The following is a 16122-nucleotide window of genomic DNA, read 5'->3' on the forward strand; positions in this document are numbered from 1 at the left end:
AGTAAACAGTCCATTTTCAGGACTGGCCAGACAAAAAGACATTTTGAAACTTTTTGAAATTTTTGGATGTCCAACAGTCAGATTTGTGGGTCTCTTGAGATTACCTTTTCAAAATTGTGTAACTCATAATTTATGGAAGCACAGAAATGAAGCAGGTACAACAATGCCTGCTGCTGTTTCAGCATTTAGTATTAGGGTTTTGGAAGTGAGACAGAGGGTTCTGTTCAGTGTTCACTCATCCCTTACACAATTCTGAATTAACAAAGAGACAGTGCTGGAAAATTTCAGTAATGAACCATGGACTATTGACAACTCAGCAGAAATGCCTTTCTGTTATGTGGATAGAGTTTGCTTATAGAGGTTAGTAACCTCCCAGGGTAATTCCTTCTCTAATAGACATACAGGATGAAGAATAAAGACTGACAGCCCAAGACATAGTTACCTCTAACTTTTTAGAAATTTAACTGTACCTCCCTTCAGTGGCCAGACATTTTAAATGTATTTACAGAGATGTATAACTGTGTGGGAAGTCTTTTTGTGCTGATTTTTCTCTTTACTGTTTGGGGAATTAAGTTGGATATCTGCTGTGAGATACATACCAGTAATGGAGTTCATTTCTCTAAAGCGTTCTTGAAATTTTTCAAAACTTTTAGGCAATTTGGGTGCCTATTTCTCATTTTGGAGGGAAACCACAATCAGATTTTTAGTTGGTACAGTGTTTTTAGTTTGACTCCTACTCATCATTACTAAACTTATTAATAAATTTAATAAATTTATTAAACTTTTGGGTGGATAATTGATAGCAAGAAAACACTGAGGAACACTGCCAATTTTCCAGCAGGTTTTTGGTGGGGGTGAAGTTGAAAGTTTTTTTTTTTGATCACTTGTCACTCAAAGGATAAATTTATGGTGTATAGGCCAATGAAAATAATTTTGAATCTGAATTCAAATGTGATTGTGAATTTAATATAAATTGATCATGACAAAGCTAGAGGAAAAGGATAAACAATGAATAAGCTGGCAAGGACTTTGGGAATATAGACTTCACCATAAAACTCCCAGAAACAATACTAACAGAATGTAACAGGACCAAGAAACAGTCCGTGGTTTTCTAGACAAGACACAAGAATTTCTGTTAAATACTTTAAAGTAGTGTTTCCAGAATTTACCAATTCAATTCAAAAAGCATTGATTAATACTTATTATGTGCCAAATGTTGTGCTAGGTCCCAGGCTATAAAATTAAAAATGAAACAGTCCCTGCCCTCAAGGAACTTACATTCTACTGATCCTTATCACTGAATGCTTTCTCCTGTGGATGTATCCTCTCTCCATGCCTCTTTAATATCCCTTCACAGAACAAGTTCGCATGAAACTAGCAGTCTCCTTGATTTTGAAAGCCTTTAGTTTTCTGCCTGTGCTCATAATAGGACCACCAAAAGCTCTCTCAGAAGATCCTTGGTAAGAGGAACTTGAGAAGAGAAAACATTGCCTTACCTAATTGATAGCCTCAATACTTCAAACTTAGCAATACCTTCTAGCCTCCCTGAGGACTCTTTGGGCATCTGGACCCATAGTCTGAAGAATATTATTTATAGCAAAAGTATACTGAAATTTAATTTTTATGGCCTTAACACATTTTAAAAATTGTCCTCGGAACATATGTACTTAATTTTGAACTTCAGTTTGAAAAAAAAAGAATGCAAAATAAAAAGACTTTACCCATTGTGTCTTCTGCCTGGCTTCTTCAGATATACATGTTGGGGAATGTAAATAAAGTTTTTTCATGGCTATGGCTAACACTTCACTACAGAGCTCAGTATTTTTCATGTACTCTTTGCCTCGGAAAGAAGACTTAAAAAAAACTGTTCAAGAAAATCCAAATCTGTAAATAAAACATATAACAAGTCTCTCTCTCTCTCTCACTCTGTCTTGTTTTCTTTTGCAGCACCTTCAATGCCAGCATATGAACTGGAGACACCCCTGAATCAGACTGATAATACTGTGACAGTTTTGCTGAAGCCAGCCCAGAGTCGAGGCGCTCCAGTCAGGTATGGGCCAGGGGTTCTGGGAGCAAAGAAGTCTTCCAGATATTAACATCCAATTAATTAATTTCTTGACTGTGTTTCTTAGGGATTTTTTTTCCAACCCCGGCAGCCAGTTTGTAAACCCATATCTTTATTAGCTCTAATTAAATTAAATAGCTAAGGAAAAATGAAAGTGCTTTGATGTTGGCTGCTCAATTATTGTTTAAAGGATTTGATCCAGATGCAAGTGGCTTGTTCTTTGAAGATAAGGAACAAAGCCCCAGCCCTTGTTGGGTGGGTGGTTTCTTTACTTCTGAAGGTAGTTGCTTGACTGCAGTGTTTAGAGTTCAAGAGCAAATTACGTTTTTGTCCTGAGCCATCTATTTTTAATAACCTCTCATTTTTGTTTACCTCAGAGATTTAAGTCAATCCAATTTTAGTGAGGTAATTAATTTTTTAAAAATTGAGTATAAAATGCATGTCTTAAAATATATATATATACACATACATACATATACATGTATCTAAATAAGTCTAGTTATGTGTATATTGAGGCCATATTGGAAAGAAAAAGATTGTAGAATCTATATCTGACTAGATTCGAGTGTGGTTTTTCTTTTTTACTACCAGCATTAATGGCCATAAATCCTCATTCCATGATGCTTTGTATATTATATACTGGCATAAGATTATATGTTAAACTTATAGTCAGTAAAATTAAAGAAACCTGTTTTTTATACGAAAGAGTAGAAGAAAGCTGAATTGCTCTAAATATGAACTTGACATATCTCATTAATCTGTATAAATGAAATTTGCGCTTGTTCTGTAGGGAATTTAAACTCTTTACCTTTGAATTATAAGGAAAAAGTTTCTTGATAATTAATATGTGTCATTACTTCAAGCAAAAAATTACCCTCAGAATTAAGATCTATAAAAATCTCCTGTGCCCATATTGCTATTGAAGATTTTGATAATTTTAGTTCATTTTTGATACATGGTTCTATCTCATCACAAAGGAGTAGAAATGTCATTCTGTGCTTTCTCTAACAGTATCAAAGGCATTCTAAGACCAATTAGATTACTTTCTGTTTTACATAAAATATCTGGTCTAAATTCCAGAGAATAGAAGTAGAGCACCTGTTGACATTTAAATCAAACATTTGTGGTAGAGTGATTTTTCTCCTAAAAACAGTTTGCCATAGAGAAAAGGTGAGGCAATAAAGCCAGAGAGAGAATCTGAGTTAGTCCAAGGCTTCAGAAATCATAGAGGAATTGCTAGAGACTTGCATATAAAAGGTCTGGAGATGTTAGGAAAACATTTTTGCTTCATCTTATTATCCAGTTGTGCCCAATGTGAAAGCACTATGAAAACTGTAAATATGCCCTATTGTTGTAAAACAATATATCATTATCATCATCATCATTATCATCATCATTGTCATTGTAAACATGAGACGTTTGGGGTTACCTGTCCAGTAGAGAAATGTAATAGAATGAGTATTGGGCCTACAGTTGAGAAAGATGGGTTTAAATTTCAAATCTGACATTTACCAACTATGTGAAAATGGCCACATCATTTATGCTCTCAGAGTCTTCTTTTTTTTTAATATGAAAAATGGGGATTATAATAATACCTGCCCTACTGGATAGTTGTGAGGATCAAAATGCCACATAAATATCTACTCTCATTTTTGATAATTATGAGTTGAACTCATTAAACACTGTCTTTGACAGTGGCTCTCATATAGATTTGATTGGTTTTCCAGGACTTGGGGTTATAGTCTATGAGTATGGAACAAAAATAGGATCATAAGATTTCAAGTTGGAAAGAAAGGACCCTTTACTTTATCTGAAGCTCACTTGCTCCAATGGAGATTAATGTGTAGCTCTAGTTCCACTAGCACTGTGATTGAACCAACTTTTCTGAACTAAGCTTAATGCCGTGAGCATTTCTGGGAAATCATAAGTTATGTTTTTGCTGAAATAAAAAGGATTTTCAATAAGGCACTCATTCTCACTGCTTCCAAATTGTACTATAGTATCAAGAAAAGAGAGTTCCTAAGCTTTTGATCTCATCCTCTCCTGACTCTTCCTGGATCTTGCTTCATCAGTTATTTCCTCCTGTTAACATTTTCCTGAATGTTCAAGTCCTACAGAAAATTCAATAAATATTTATTAAGTAACTATTATGTTTAAAGAATAGTGGAGAGTATTAGGAAGAAGTAAATTTAGAAGAGGCATGGTCTGTGCCTCCATGGAGCATCACTGACTGGGGAAATGATTTGTCCTTTCTCTTCAGAAATGTACTAATGTCTTTATTTTACCATAATTGCTTTTAAACAACTATATTTCTTCACAATAATGTAATAATATGGTACTAGAACATATTAAATTTAAATAAATTGGAATTTTTGTTTGTGTTCATTTTTAAAGATGCATTTTAAAGGATATACCTATGCATGTATATATTTGTGTGTATACACACACACACACACACACACACACACACATACACACCCTGTGTAAAAAGACGGATGGATAGGTTAGCATATGAATAGTGGGTCAAGTAAGAGGATAGAGAAGATGCTGAACCTCATTGGTAGAAGGTAGAACGAGTTGAACCTGGGAGTTCCCTATGCCAGTGAGATCACAGGGCCACTCTCAATTCCTGATAAAGTTATTGGACTTTACAAAAATGCTTGTAATACAAAATGTAAACCACTGTGTGTTAAGAGTATCAGACAGGATCAAACTATATGCTGTGTCTAAATCTAAGGAGAAAACAGTCAAGTGAAAGAAATGATTATTAATAACCAGTGATTTGGGGAGAGTTCTGATTTAAAAATTCAGTCTCTTGAAGGATATTACTGATAATGAGATTGGACTAATTTTCTTAACAGTCTTGTTCAGACCCCACCCAGGTGGGGAAGCCATTGTGCTTTACTCAAGTTTAGATGGGGATAAATTCTTTGCATAGATTGCCCAAGGCTGGGGGTAAGTAAGTAACATATTCAGAGTTCCTTTGAATAGCTTTAGACCCTCATTGTAACATTTATTCTCTCATTAATTGTGAACCAATCAGAGTTGATTGCCAGGCAGGAGTATGAGCCTGTCACTGTTATTGTCTTTGTTCTAAGAGAGAGACAGCTAAGTGACCATCCTTTTTTAAAATAAACATGCTGGCGTTATTAATAAAATGATTAAATTACCCAGAAATTATGTCTCTCAAACTTTTTAAACGTCACCCATGACTAACTATAGTTAATCATTAGAGGCCTCCGGAGTAGGTGCCATGCCCTTGATTTATCTGAAAAACTGGATTGGGCTCCTGACTTAAATAGAAGGGAGGGGCAGCTAGGTGGTGCAGTGGATAGAGCACCGGCCCTGAAGTCAGGAGGTCCTGAGTTCAAATGTGGCCTCAGACCAAACACTTGACATTTACTAGCTGTGTGACCCTGGGCGAGTCACTTAACCCCAACTGCCTAAAAATAAATAATCAAATAAGTAGAAGGGAAACTGTTTTCCATTAGGAAAGCTGAATTTTCTTAATAGACATTCAAGTTTAATAGTAAACTTATTTCAGTCTCACCTGTCATACATTACCTTTTCGTTGCTGTTAAAAAGTACATGTTCCCTTTAAGGGGATTAGTTGTATGTTAGACCATAATGAGACTGATTATCTCTTGAATGGATAGAAGATCTAGTTGAAGTGGTTAGTTTGGAAATTGTAGCTATAATACCCTAAAGCTAAGTGGAGTATTTAAAAATCCCTAGAATTCATTTGCTCTTTGGGGATATAAGAACACTGATTAGGGTGGTAAAAGGGATTTTAAACACAAAGCTACAGAGTAGACAAAAACAGATGAACACATCTGGAGATTTATAAAACACTCATGTAATCAAACACAAGAAAGTGCTCCCCAAGCGGATATGATAAATAGAAGAAAGAATAGAAATGAAAGTGAGCATCTGTTTACTTGCCCAGATTGTGCTTAGTATTATGTTTTCAAAGATACTGTGGTTGTACAGTTTCCAAAACCTATGCTTTTCATTGATTTTATTTTTTTCTTTAGTCTATATTCATTGGTGTTGAAAATTTGACCATATCTCATTTATGCTCTTCACTAAGTAAGGTGGCTGTGGATCGATCGATTCTCTTCCAGTCACCCCGGCTTGGTTAATGCAGATTTTTGAAATTGCCCTGAACTCACGGTTTAAATGATTGTTGTCTTTTTATTGATCAACACATCAGTTCTATCACCTAAAAGTATTTAATTCTGAGATAGATGAGAAGAACACAAATTCCAACAGTCTGGTCATTAACTCAGAGACTTAGGGGGTCAGGATTTTTTACCTCTCTGATTGGGTTCAACTTTCATCTTTCCATATGACAGAGAAACCTTGTATTTCTTTTCCTTATTTGGAATCATCTTGCTATTCTATCTCTTCCTCACCACTTTCAATAAATATGCATATAATCTTTAGAAAGATTTTTGGCAGGCACTTAAGTTGCTTGAAGTGAAGGATAGATTTTACAGAAGTTGTGCTTTTGTTATATTAACAACAACAAAAAAATCTTCCTCATTTTTTTTCTACTTGTAATGCTGATCTCATCTACCGCGTAGCTCAGTCTCACTGATTAATAATGTGTTTGCTACTTATTCTAATGGTTTATAGCTAGAGACAATGTATGGGAATGATTTGTCATTTTTGTTCCTCAAGTGGTAGTGTGTTTATTTTACCATAATTCCTTTGAAACAAACTGAATTTCTTCAGAGTGATAGTACTGTACTGGAACACATTTTTTGCTGTTGTTCAGTCATTTCAGTTATGTTCAATTCTCCACGACCTCATTTGGGGTTTTCTTGGCAAAGATACTGGTGTGGTTTGCCATTTCCTTCTTCGGTGCATTTTATAGATGAGGAAACTGAAGCAAATAAGGATGTGTGACTTGCCCAGGGTCACACACTAGGAGGTTTCTGAAGTTAGATTTGAACTCGGGTCTCCCTGACTCCAGGCCTGGAGCTCTATTCACTGTGCCACCTAGCTGTCCCACTAGAACACATTAGAGTTTAATAATTTAATATTTTGTTTTCACTGATTTTTTTTCAATTGTGCTGTTTTAGGGATAGTGTCTCTTTTTCTTTTGGTATATGCTTTAGAAGCCACTGAGTTGAAAACATATAGAAAACCAATAGAGTATATTCCATTTTCCTAAAAAATTATCCACTGTATATGTGTATTAAACAAAAATTCCTAAAATATTGAATGGTTTCAAAAATGTTGGATGCTGTTGAGTTTCCTAAAATGTATAATTACATTTATTTTAATACTTTATTTTCAGTGATGTATTTACACTTACCATGTAACACCTTGGCTGTCCACCTAAGCACTGGTAGTCAAACTATATATACTCCAGTGGATCTTTAATTTTATGTGTGTGGATGTATACTCTAGTAGTAATGTTATAAGATATCCATGCCTGTGTATGCTATGCAACTTTTGTTCGTTTCTTCATTTAAGTTCATGCTGATGGCTTGTCTTCTTTCTATGAGTTCACAAATATGAAGATACAAACAACCCTTGAAACAAAAAATGATAGATGGTTGGATCTCTCACATGCACACATTATATAATGTATATATATGTGTGTGTGTGTAAATATATACATATATAATTTATACTATAATATAAGCCATTATGCTACAAAATAAGTTATTTATAGAAAACATCTTTATATAATTACATATAGAAATATTCTATATATCCATATATATAGATAGTTTCTATATAGGATATATTCTAGAGATAGAGATAGATATCTATCTAGAAACTATATATATTCTATTCTATAACATGTTAAGATACATCTCTATATGAATATGTAGCAATTTAAGTGTTTATTTTATAGCAGATAGGAGAGAAAGGTTGAGGAACTTTGAAGTCTACTGAAGTTAAATCATTTATTGATATACATCATGGTCACACCTTTGTTGTGTACATCATACTGTGCTCCGTTTCCTAGATAAACGTTTAATTTTTGCTTCACTGAGGACAAGATAAGGCAGTTTATTCATATCTTCTTTATGTAATTTAGAGCATTGCTAGTAACTTCGTGGCTTCTATCCCCATATAAACTAGTTAGGCTTACTGTAAAATCACAGTATGTGACCACAAACTCTGCTTTTAACCTTACTTAGCCGGACGTTGACACATTATGCACTGGCCTCAGGGTACTGGACAGGAGAGCAGAGGTGAATCAGGGGACAAGCTAATGCCACTACTGGAAAAACAACTTAATGCTCTTGGCTATAGGAAATCATCCTCATCATCCTCATCAAAGATGATGTTTTTGAATGTTTTCTGTCACTGGAGTTACATTTTGGGGGCATATAGGACATGCTTGGTTTGGAAACTGTTCATTTAGGAAACACAAAGCAATTATAAATGCTGATAGTTCAGGACCATAATCAATCTATGTGCCTGTTCACCCGTATTTATGCCAAGCCAAGAAAAAAGAATCATATTTTTATTTGTTTTTCCTCCTGAATTTTAAATTCTTTATGTGAGATGAATTAATATTCAACAATAACATTTATATAGTTACAACTTTCTATTTACTTAAATAGCTAAAAAGTAATATTGGAGAAAAATGTTAAGAAAATGAATTGTATATGGGATATACATACTTATATCTCATCAACATCTTACATACAAACATATATATGTATATAGATATAGATATATATGAGGCAGTGAATTCATGTGAGGTCTCTTTTAGAATTGTTAAGAATTTTTTTTAATACCTGAGAGGTAGTTTTTTAAGTATCCTGATGGAAACTATAATGCACTATCAATTTTAAAAGCTTTAGTCAAGCTTTGCATGAAAGACTGTTAGAATGTCATTTCTCTATTAGAAGTTATGTGGGGAAATATTCCATGCCTTAGATCTTAAGAAGACTCTTTACATGCTTCTATGCGTTTTCTTTACTAAGCCCAGACTGAAACAATATTATGAAGCAGTATGTTTTCAGCGCTTTCATCCTCTTACTTTCTAGTCTTTCAGATTTTCTGCATGTCTGTCAATGTGCCTTGACATCTATAATTGCTCCATTGAGAAACTCACACTAGTATTCTATCCCTTTCTTTTTTTGAAAATTTTTTTATATTTTTCAAATTACATATAAAAACCATTTTCAACTTTTAAAAAAAGTTTTGAATTCTAAATCCTTATCTTCCCTTTACTACTCCCTCCCTAAGATAGTAAACAATTAGATATAGATTATACATGTGCAGTCATGCAAAACTTATTTCTGTATCAGTCATGTTGCAAAAGAAAAAAAGTCACACACAAAGAAAGAAAAAGAAAGTTAAAAAAAGTATATTTTGAACTGCATTCAGACTCTTACTAGTTCTTTCTCTGGAGGTAGATAGTATTTTTTATCATAAGTCTTTCAGAACTGTCTTGGATCATTGTATTGCTGAGAATAATTAATTCATTCATAGTTGATCATGGTATAATATTGCTGTTACTGTGTATAGTGGTCTTCTGGTTCTGCTCACTTCACTTTGCATCAGGTTATGTAAGCCTTTCTAGGTTTTTCTGAAAGCATCTTGCTCATCATTTCTTAAAACACCGTAGTTTTCCATCACTATCATATTCCACAGTTTGTTGAGCCATTCTCCAGTTGAGGAGTTTATCCATCCCTCTTTTTGATCCACCACTCACATGCAACCTCCTTACCATCATCCTTACTATCGCTTGCATATTTTCAATGTTATCACTTTCTCCCTCATCCCTTCACCACTAATTAAGCTCCTCTGTTTTATATTTTTTTCATTTCAAGGCCCAGTACTGCATATCTTCCAAGATGTCAATTCATTAGTGTGATTCACCAATTCATTTAATGTGCTTGTGGGAGAATGCTAGAACAGTCTCGTGGTTTTTAGTAATATACATATTAATAATGATTTTCTGGAGAGAGCTGCCCCACCTTTGTTTTCGAAACCAAAGGAATCCTGATCTACAGAATAAAGGGAATTGACTAGAAGCTTTCTAAGGTCCCTTTCAGCTTGAACTAATGCCCTCCTTCTGATAATACATTCCATTTACACTATATATTATAATCTTGTATGTACATAATTACTTTCAAATTCTCTTCCCACTTAGAATGTTAGTTCCTTGAGGGTAGGAACCTTATTTTTACCTTTCTTTGAATCTCCAGCATTTACCATAATGACTGACATATATTAAACACATAATATATGCTTGTAAAGTGCTCTTTATAAAAAAAAGTTTAATAGAGTGAATAAACAGTAAGTACTACTGGAATCTTTTATACTTTGTAACTTTGATCAAATTTGTGAATATAAAGCTGTGGTCCAGTATTGTTTGTGGAAAAATGCATGTTCCCATCTCATATTTTCATCAAGGATTTCCTCTGTATGTGCAGGTTATACTCAAAGATTTTGTAGAGCTAAAGGAGCAGACATATGGCTCACTAGTTATTTATGTCTCCTCAATCCCCTATTATTTTCAGTAGTAATACTATCTTTGATTTTGTTCCAAATTTGCAGTTATCATCCCCTCTTTCTGATATATTATGAACTATTCCCTTGACACCCTCAAAATTACTTCACCTTTCACTTAGCCTTCCTCGATGTATCTTTGATCTGATATAACTACTTTTCCCATCTTTATTTTCTTTAGTTCATGTTTGCTTCGCGGATAACACACACTGGGGACTATGATGTTCAAGGCCCCTCTCGTTGAGGGAGAAAATACTTTGTTATAGAAGTGTCCCAGGTCATTTACCATTGCCTGCACAAGCATACTTCACTTTAATCAAGCCTAATAGTATAGAAGAAAAAAATCTATTTTAGTTATAAATTAAGGAGTGATTATTTATTTACAGAAAAGTCACAGCAGAATTCCTTTAAATGACATGTTTCCTTAATATTTCAAAATATGATTTGCATACAAAAATGTGACTTTTACAAAACTTTTTGAGAAACTTTATGTTATTGCACTGATAGCTGCCTGCCTACATTTTTCTTCTCCTTTCTCCTCTGGAAACTCACTGCCTTGGTAAACACTGAGGGAAGTTCAGTTTTTTTTCCTGTAGACTCCTAGTCATGGGTAGGTTATAGATTAATCATTCTAAATTGGATGTGCCAAGCATGAAACAGAGGAAAATTTTATCCACTGTTTCATATAAAAAACATAATTATTACCTTAACAATACAGTAGAATTAAAGCTGTGAAGGTCTAATTCAGGGTAAATATATTGCTAGTTTCAACATCTGATGTAAATTCCTTATTCTTGGTAGAAAGATTTTACTTAGTGCGTCAGAATATAACCAACTTGATTTTATCTTAAACCTTTTCCTTTCTTCTTCAAGCACGCTCCCTCCTGGTGACATAACATCCCTTGTTACCCTTGTTAGTATTGGTTGTACTTTCACTTATAATCTCCAATGAACTAATCATGATCAAAAAACTCCTTTACCCATATTGCTATTATAGGACTCTACTTCTACCACCATTACCCAGCATTACCTTTTCTTGTGAAGTCCTTGCTGTTTAAATTTATCCCTGAATTCAAGTCTTAATGGCCGTTATCTGTCAGTCCCCAGGATTTTTTTTTCTTTTTTCCTCAATGAGTTCAAGTCAATGAACATTTCTTAAATAACTTACTATATGCCAGGCATTGCATTAAGAGCTGGAGATGCAAAGCAACAGTGCCTGCCCTTAGGAAACTTACAGATTAATGAGGGAAACAGCTATGTGCAAACAGGATATATTAGAGGCAGCCTTAGAGGAAAAATGACTGAGAAACAAGAAATACATGTTTATTATTTGAGCTAAAAATTCAGAGCTAAAATAGAAGAGGCAGCCTGATAAAATGGAGGGAATATTAGATTTGGAGTCGGAGGAGCTAGATTACCACCTGGATAAACTTGAACAAATACTTTAACCTCATTAGGCCTCAGTTTTCTTAATTGTGAAGTGAGGGTAGTAGACTAGATGATCTCAAAGATCCCTTTCATCTTTGGATTCTGATAGCTTTTGTTTTCTAAGGCCCTTTCTGTCTCTAAAAATTCTAAGATTCTGTGTTAAAGGGAAAAGATTTCATTGTATTCAAGCATCATATCCTAGTAAAAATCCCTTTAGCAGATAAATTGCAGTCCTAATTGTTGAAATGAAATTGCCAGCCTTACATTTTAGATGACAGCAAATTATATCTTCAATATATAAAATTCTGTCTATGAGATAGATAATGGGCCTGACACTATCAAAGAGAAAAGAATAAATTGTTTTTGGAGGGACATTAATGCCAATGTCCCATTTTGTTGCACTGGGAAAACTGGGCAAAATGAGTTTGCAACTCCAAAATTTGAGCAGTTTATTCCCATGTCTTCAGCAAGATTAGACAAAATGCATCTAGCTTTCTGAGCACCTTTTGGGTAAAGAATTCCAGATTAATGTAAGGTATCAGTTTTATTGTTAATCATGATTAAAAAATAATGAAAGGAGAAACATTTTAGTATATTAGGAGAAGAAAATAAATATGTCATCTAATAAAAGTAATTATTGTTGGTATCAGTAAATGAAGTATTAATAAATCATTCGAAACTGCCCAGCTATTTCCTAACAGGTGTCTAAAAATTATGCAGGACTTCTGTTGTACTAGGGTTTTTATATGCTCAATTTGAAGTAAACATTTAATGCGTATTATTGTCCCTCTTTCTTAGAAACCTTCTGAAAGTCCCATCCCTGCTACATGTATACATGCTCATCCATCACACACACACATACACACACAGTGTAAGTAATCTTTTGCTTGAGAAAATCTGGGTATTCCTTGCCTATATTGTAAGCATTGCCATTTTTAATGCTCTCAATCTGATAATGCTAATAGTTAGCTTTGTGACAGTAAATATCATTTTCGATGTAGAGGGAATGTGTTATTTGATAAATTTTGTGCAAACACATAACTTACAGAATCTATAGAAGGAACGTTGACAGTATGTTTATGAAGTCAAGAGGAGAGGGTTCTATAACCAAAGTTTTAGAAAAACAGTGATACTTTTGAGTTGCCAGGTTCTCCTCATTTTCATTTCCTTCTGTCCCCCGAAAAAATAATAGTTTTCCTCAAAAGGACAAATGCTTGAAGTAGGAAATGCGGATTATATGAAAGACTTTGAACATCATCATCACTAGATGCTATAAACTGTTGGTCCTTCGTTCTCAAAGAGGACCATGACATCAGGAAGATGACGCCATGACTTGCAAGTGAATTGGATTCAAGTGAGGGAGGACTGTGCAAACTCACCAGCCTCCCTTTCTCCTCCAGAGCCATCTGGGTCCACTGGCCAGATATCGATCAGGACATCTGGAGAAAGCCCCAGATGCAATGGGAGACCTTGGCCCTTTTAAGCTAAGGTCTTTTCAGGTTCTCACTTTAAGGGAGGCAACACACATCCAGTGAATAGGCCTCTTTAAGAAGTGAGTCAAGGGATGGTCCCTTTAATAAAAAATAAAAAAATATCAAGCTGGGAGGGGAATACCCACAGGTGCTATACAAAGGTACTAGGACTACAAAGATAAAAATCAAAATACCATTGCCATAAATTATATTCTTTTGAGGAGACATTATGTGGGTGTGTATATGTATTCATACATACACACACATATACACACACTTCACACACACACAAGAGAAATTCTAAGATGCAGAGTTGAGGAAGAAGTACATTCTTGGCAGAACAAAGATGTGGAGATGGGAGATAGGAGTATTGTTTTCGAATTGCAAGAAGGCAAATTTGATTGAACTTTAGAGTACAGGAGGGGCATAATGTATATTGAAGCAGGTTGGAGGCTGTGATTGTGAAAGGCTTTAAATTCTAAACTAAGGAATTTGTATTTGATTCCACAGGATATTGTTAGCTTTTGGTGTTTTTTAAGTTTATTCATGTGGTCAGACCACAATTTGATAAAACCAGCCAGCTAGGTGGAAAATGGATTGTAGTAAAAAGAGATGAATCTAGAAGACTGTCGTCTGGTAGTGGTGTAGTTCTGGTGGTTGATAATGAGAGCCTGAACTAGGATCATCACCATGTGAGCAGTGAGAAGGGGATAAGGGTAAGAAATATTGTAGAGGTAAAAAATGGCAAGATTTGGCCACAAATATATTTGTGGTGAGGGAGAGTCAAGAATAATGCTAGGGATGTGAACCTGTGAGACTGATAGAGTGGTGGTACTTTTTGACAGAAAAAGCAAAGTTCATAAGGAAAGTGAATTTGGGAGTAAAAATAGCTATAAGGTCTGTTTTATACATGTTGAGTTTGAAATATCCAATAGGAAGTTAGTGGTGTAGCAATGGAACTCAGGAGAAAGACTAAGACTGTATATATACATCTGGAAACAATTTCTATAGAGATGATAATTAAACTCATGGTAGCTAATATACTTACTAAGAGAAAGAGTTTCAGTGGAGGAAAAAGAGAGACAGAAAAATAGAGACAGAGACAGACAAAGACAGAGATAGAGAGACAGAAACAGAGAGAGCCCAAGAAGAGTCTTGAACTACAGCTATAGTTAGGGGATGTGGTTTGAATAGTGAACTGGTGGGAAGGACTGAGGAGTAGTCATCACAGAGGTAGGAGGAGAACCAAAGAAAGAAAAGTAATGTCAAACAGTGTGGTTGAGTGACTTACTGATGGTCATACTATTGGTCAATAGAAGCGCAGGCAATAGGAGTCCAGGTCTTGGGACTCCCAGTCTTTATTTCTTCTACTATATCATAAATTCAACTAGATTTAAATGTTATAAACATGTTTTTATTTTTACAACACATGTAAAGTACATGCTTCTAAATAAGAGGAACTCCCATGCTACAGTATTTCTCAAAGCAATAAAAGTTATTTGTAGTTGTGGTTTCTGCTGTTTCGAAAGTACTGCTCATTTACTATAAAGTCTTGTAGTTACCAAAGAACGATGTGGATTTCCTGTGAAGAACAGTACATTTCAAGGTTTCTATCATGGCACCATTTTTATAAAGCAGGAGACCACAGTCTGGGTCTTACACAATGAATAGTCACATCTTTGTCGTATTAGTGAATGAATGTAGTGTTTTGGTAAAGTTATTGTTCACTAAAAAAAAAATTACCATAATGTAATAACATTAATTAGAACCAAGTATAATGAGATAGTCTCCAGTGGACATTATATAAAATAGTCTACTTCTGCCTAATTCTCCTGAATAGTAAATATTCTTATTTATTCTGAAAATTATACAACAGTGGGAAAATGCTATTAAGAATAAATAACTTTTTTTTCAATAATTTGGTCATGGAATGAGGAAGCAGAATCTATTATTACATGGGTAAGGCAGTAAAGAGTAGTGTAGTTAAGGGAAGGAGGTCAAGATGATAAAAGGCATAAACAGTGAGAATGAATGGAGGCAGCTACAAAGTTTTTAAAAATCTTGGATATCACTTCGTCTTTGCTCATACTTAAAATAACTTTAGAGGTTAAAGGACAGTTGTAAATATCTTGGTATAACTGCTGGGATAAAACAAAACCTTATAAAAAGAGACCTAATACAACTTTGACGTACAGTTTGCATTAAGGAAGCTAGGTGAGTTCAACTCTGGCCTCAGACACTTACTGGCTGTGTGACCCTAGGCAAGTCATTTAACCTCTATTTGCCTCAGTTTCCTCATCTGTAAAATCAGCTGGAGAAGAAAATGGCAAAGCACTCCAGTATCTTTGCCAAGAAAACCTCAAAGAGGTCATGAAGAATCAGACATGACTAATGGATTAAACAACAATAGTTGCATTTAAGAAGTGAAACTAATTTTATATTAGTTTGGTATATTAACATATGTCTACTAATAATCCTAGATATGCTACTAAAATGGTGCTCAAATAACTTATAATCCAATAGTATAGCATGCCAGCAGCAAACATAAGGAGCTCAACTAAGAAGCATCTGATATTTTAATGGTTATTTCCTAATACCACCTCCAGGCTAATACCTACCATCCTACTGTAGAGCTGCAGAAACTTTCCCTTTCTTTCTCTACCATAT

General features: G+C 34.6%; 1 protein-coding gene across 7 annotated transcripts in view; it reads left to right on the forward strand.

Annotated features, from left to right (window-relative positions):
* Positions 1-16122, forward strand: part of PTPRM (protein tyrosine phosphatase receptor type M) — a 922867-nt gene that overhangs the window by 499184 nt on the left and 407561 nt on the right. For all 7 annotated transcript variants that reach the window (XM_078153517.1, XM_078153511.1, XM_078153512.1 and 4 more), the window contains one exon: positions 1948-2050. In XM_078153517.1, coding sequence (XP_078009643.1) covers positions 1948-2050 — 103 coding nt within the window. The remainder of the gene's footprint in view (positions 1-1947; positions 2051-16122) is intronic.

This window comes from Phascolarctos cinereus, unplaced genomic scaffold, assembly GCF_003287225.1.
Source record: "Phascolarctos cinereus isolate Bilbo 61053 unplaced genomic scaffold, phaCin_HiC Scaffold_4;HRSCAF=312, whole genome shotgun sequence".
Classification (NCBI taxonomy): domain Eukaryota; kingdom Metazoa; phylum Chordata; class Mammalia; order Diprotodontia; family Phascolarctidae; genus Phascolarctos; species Phascolarctos cinereus.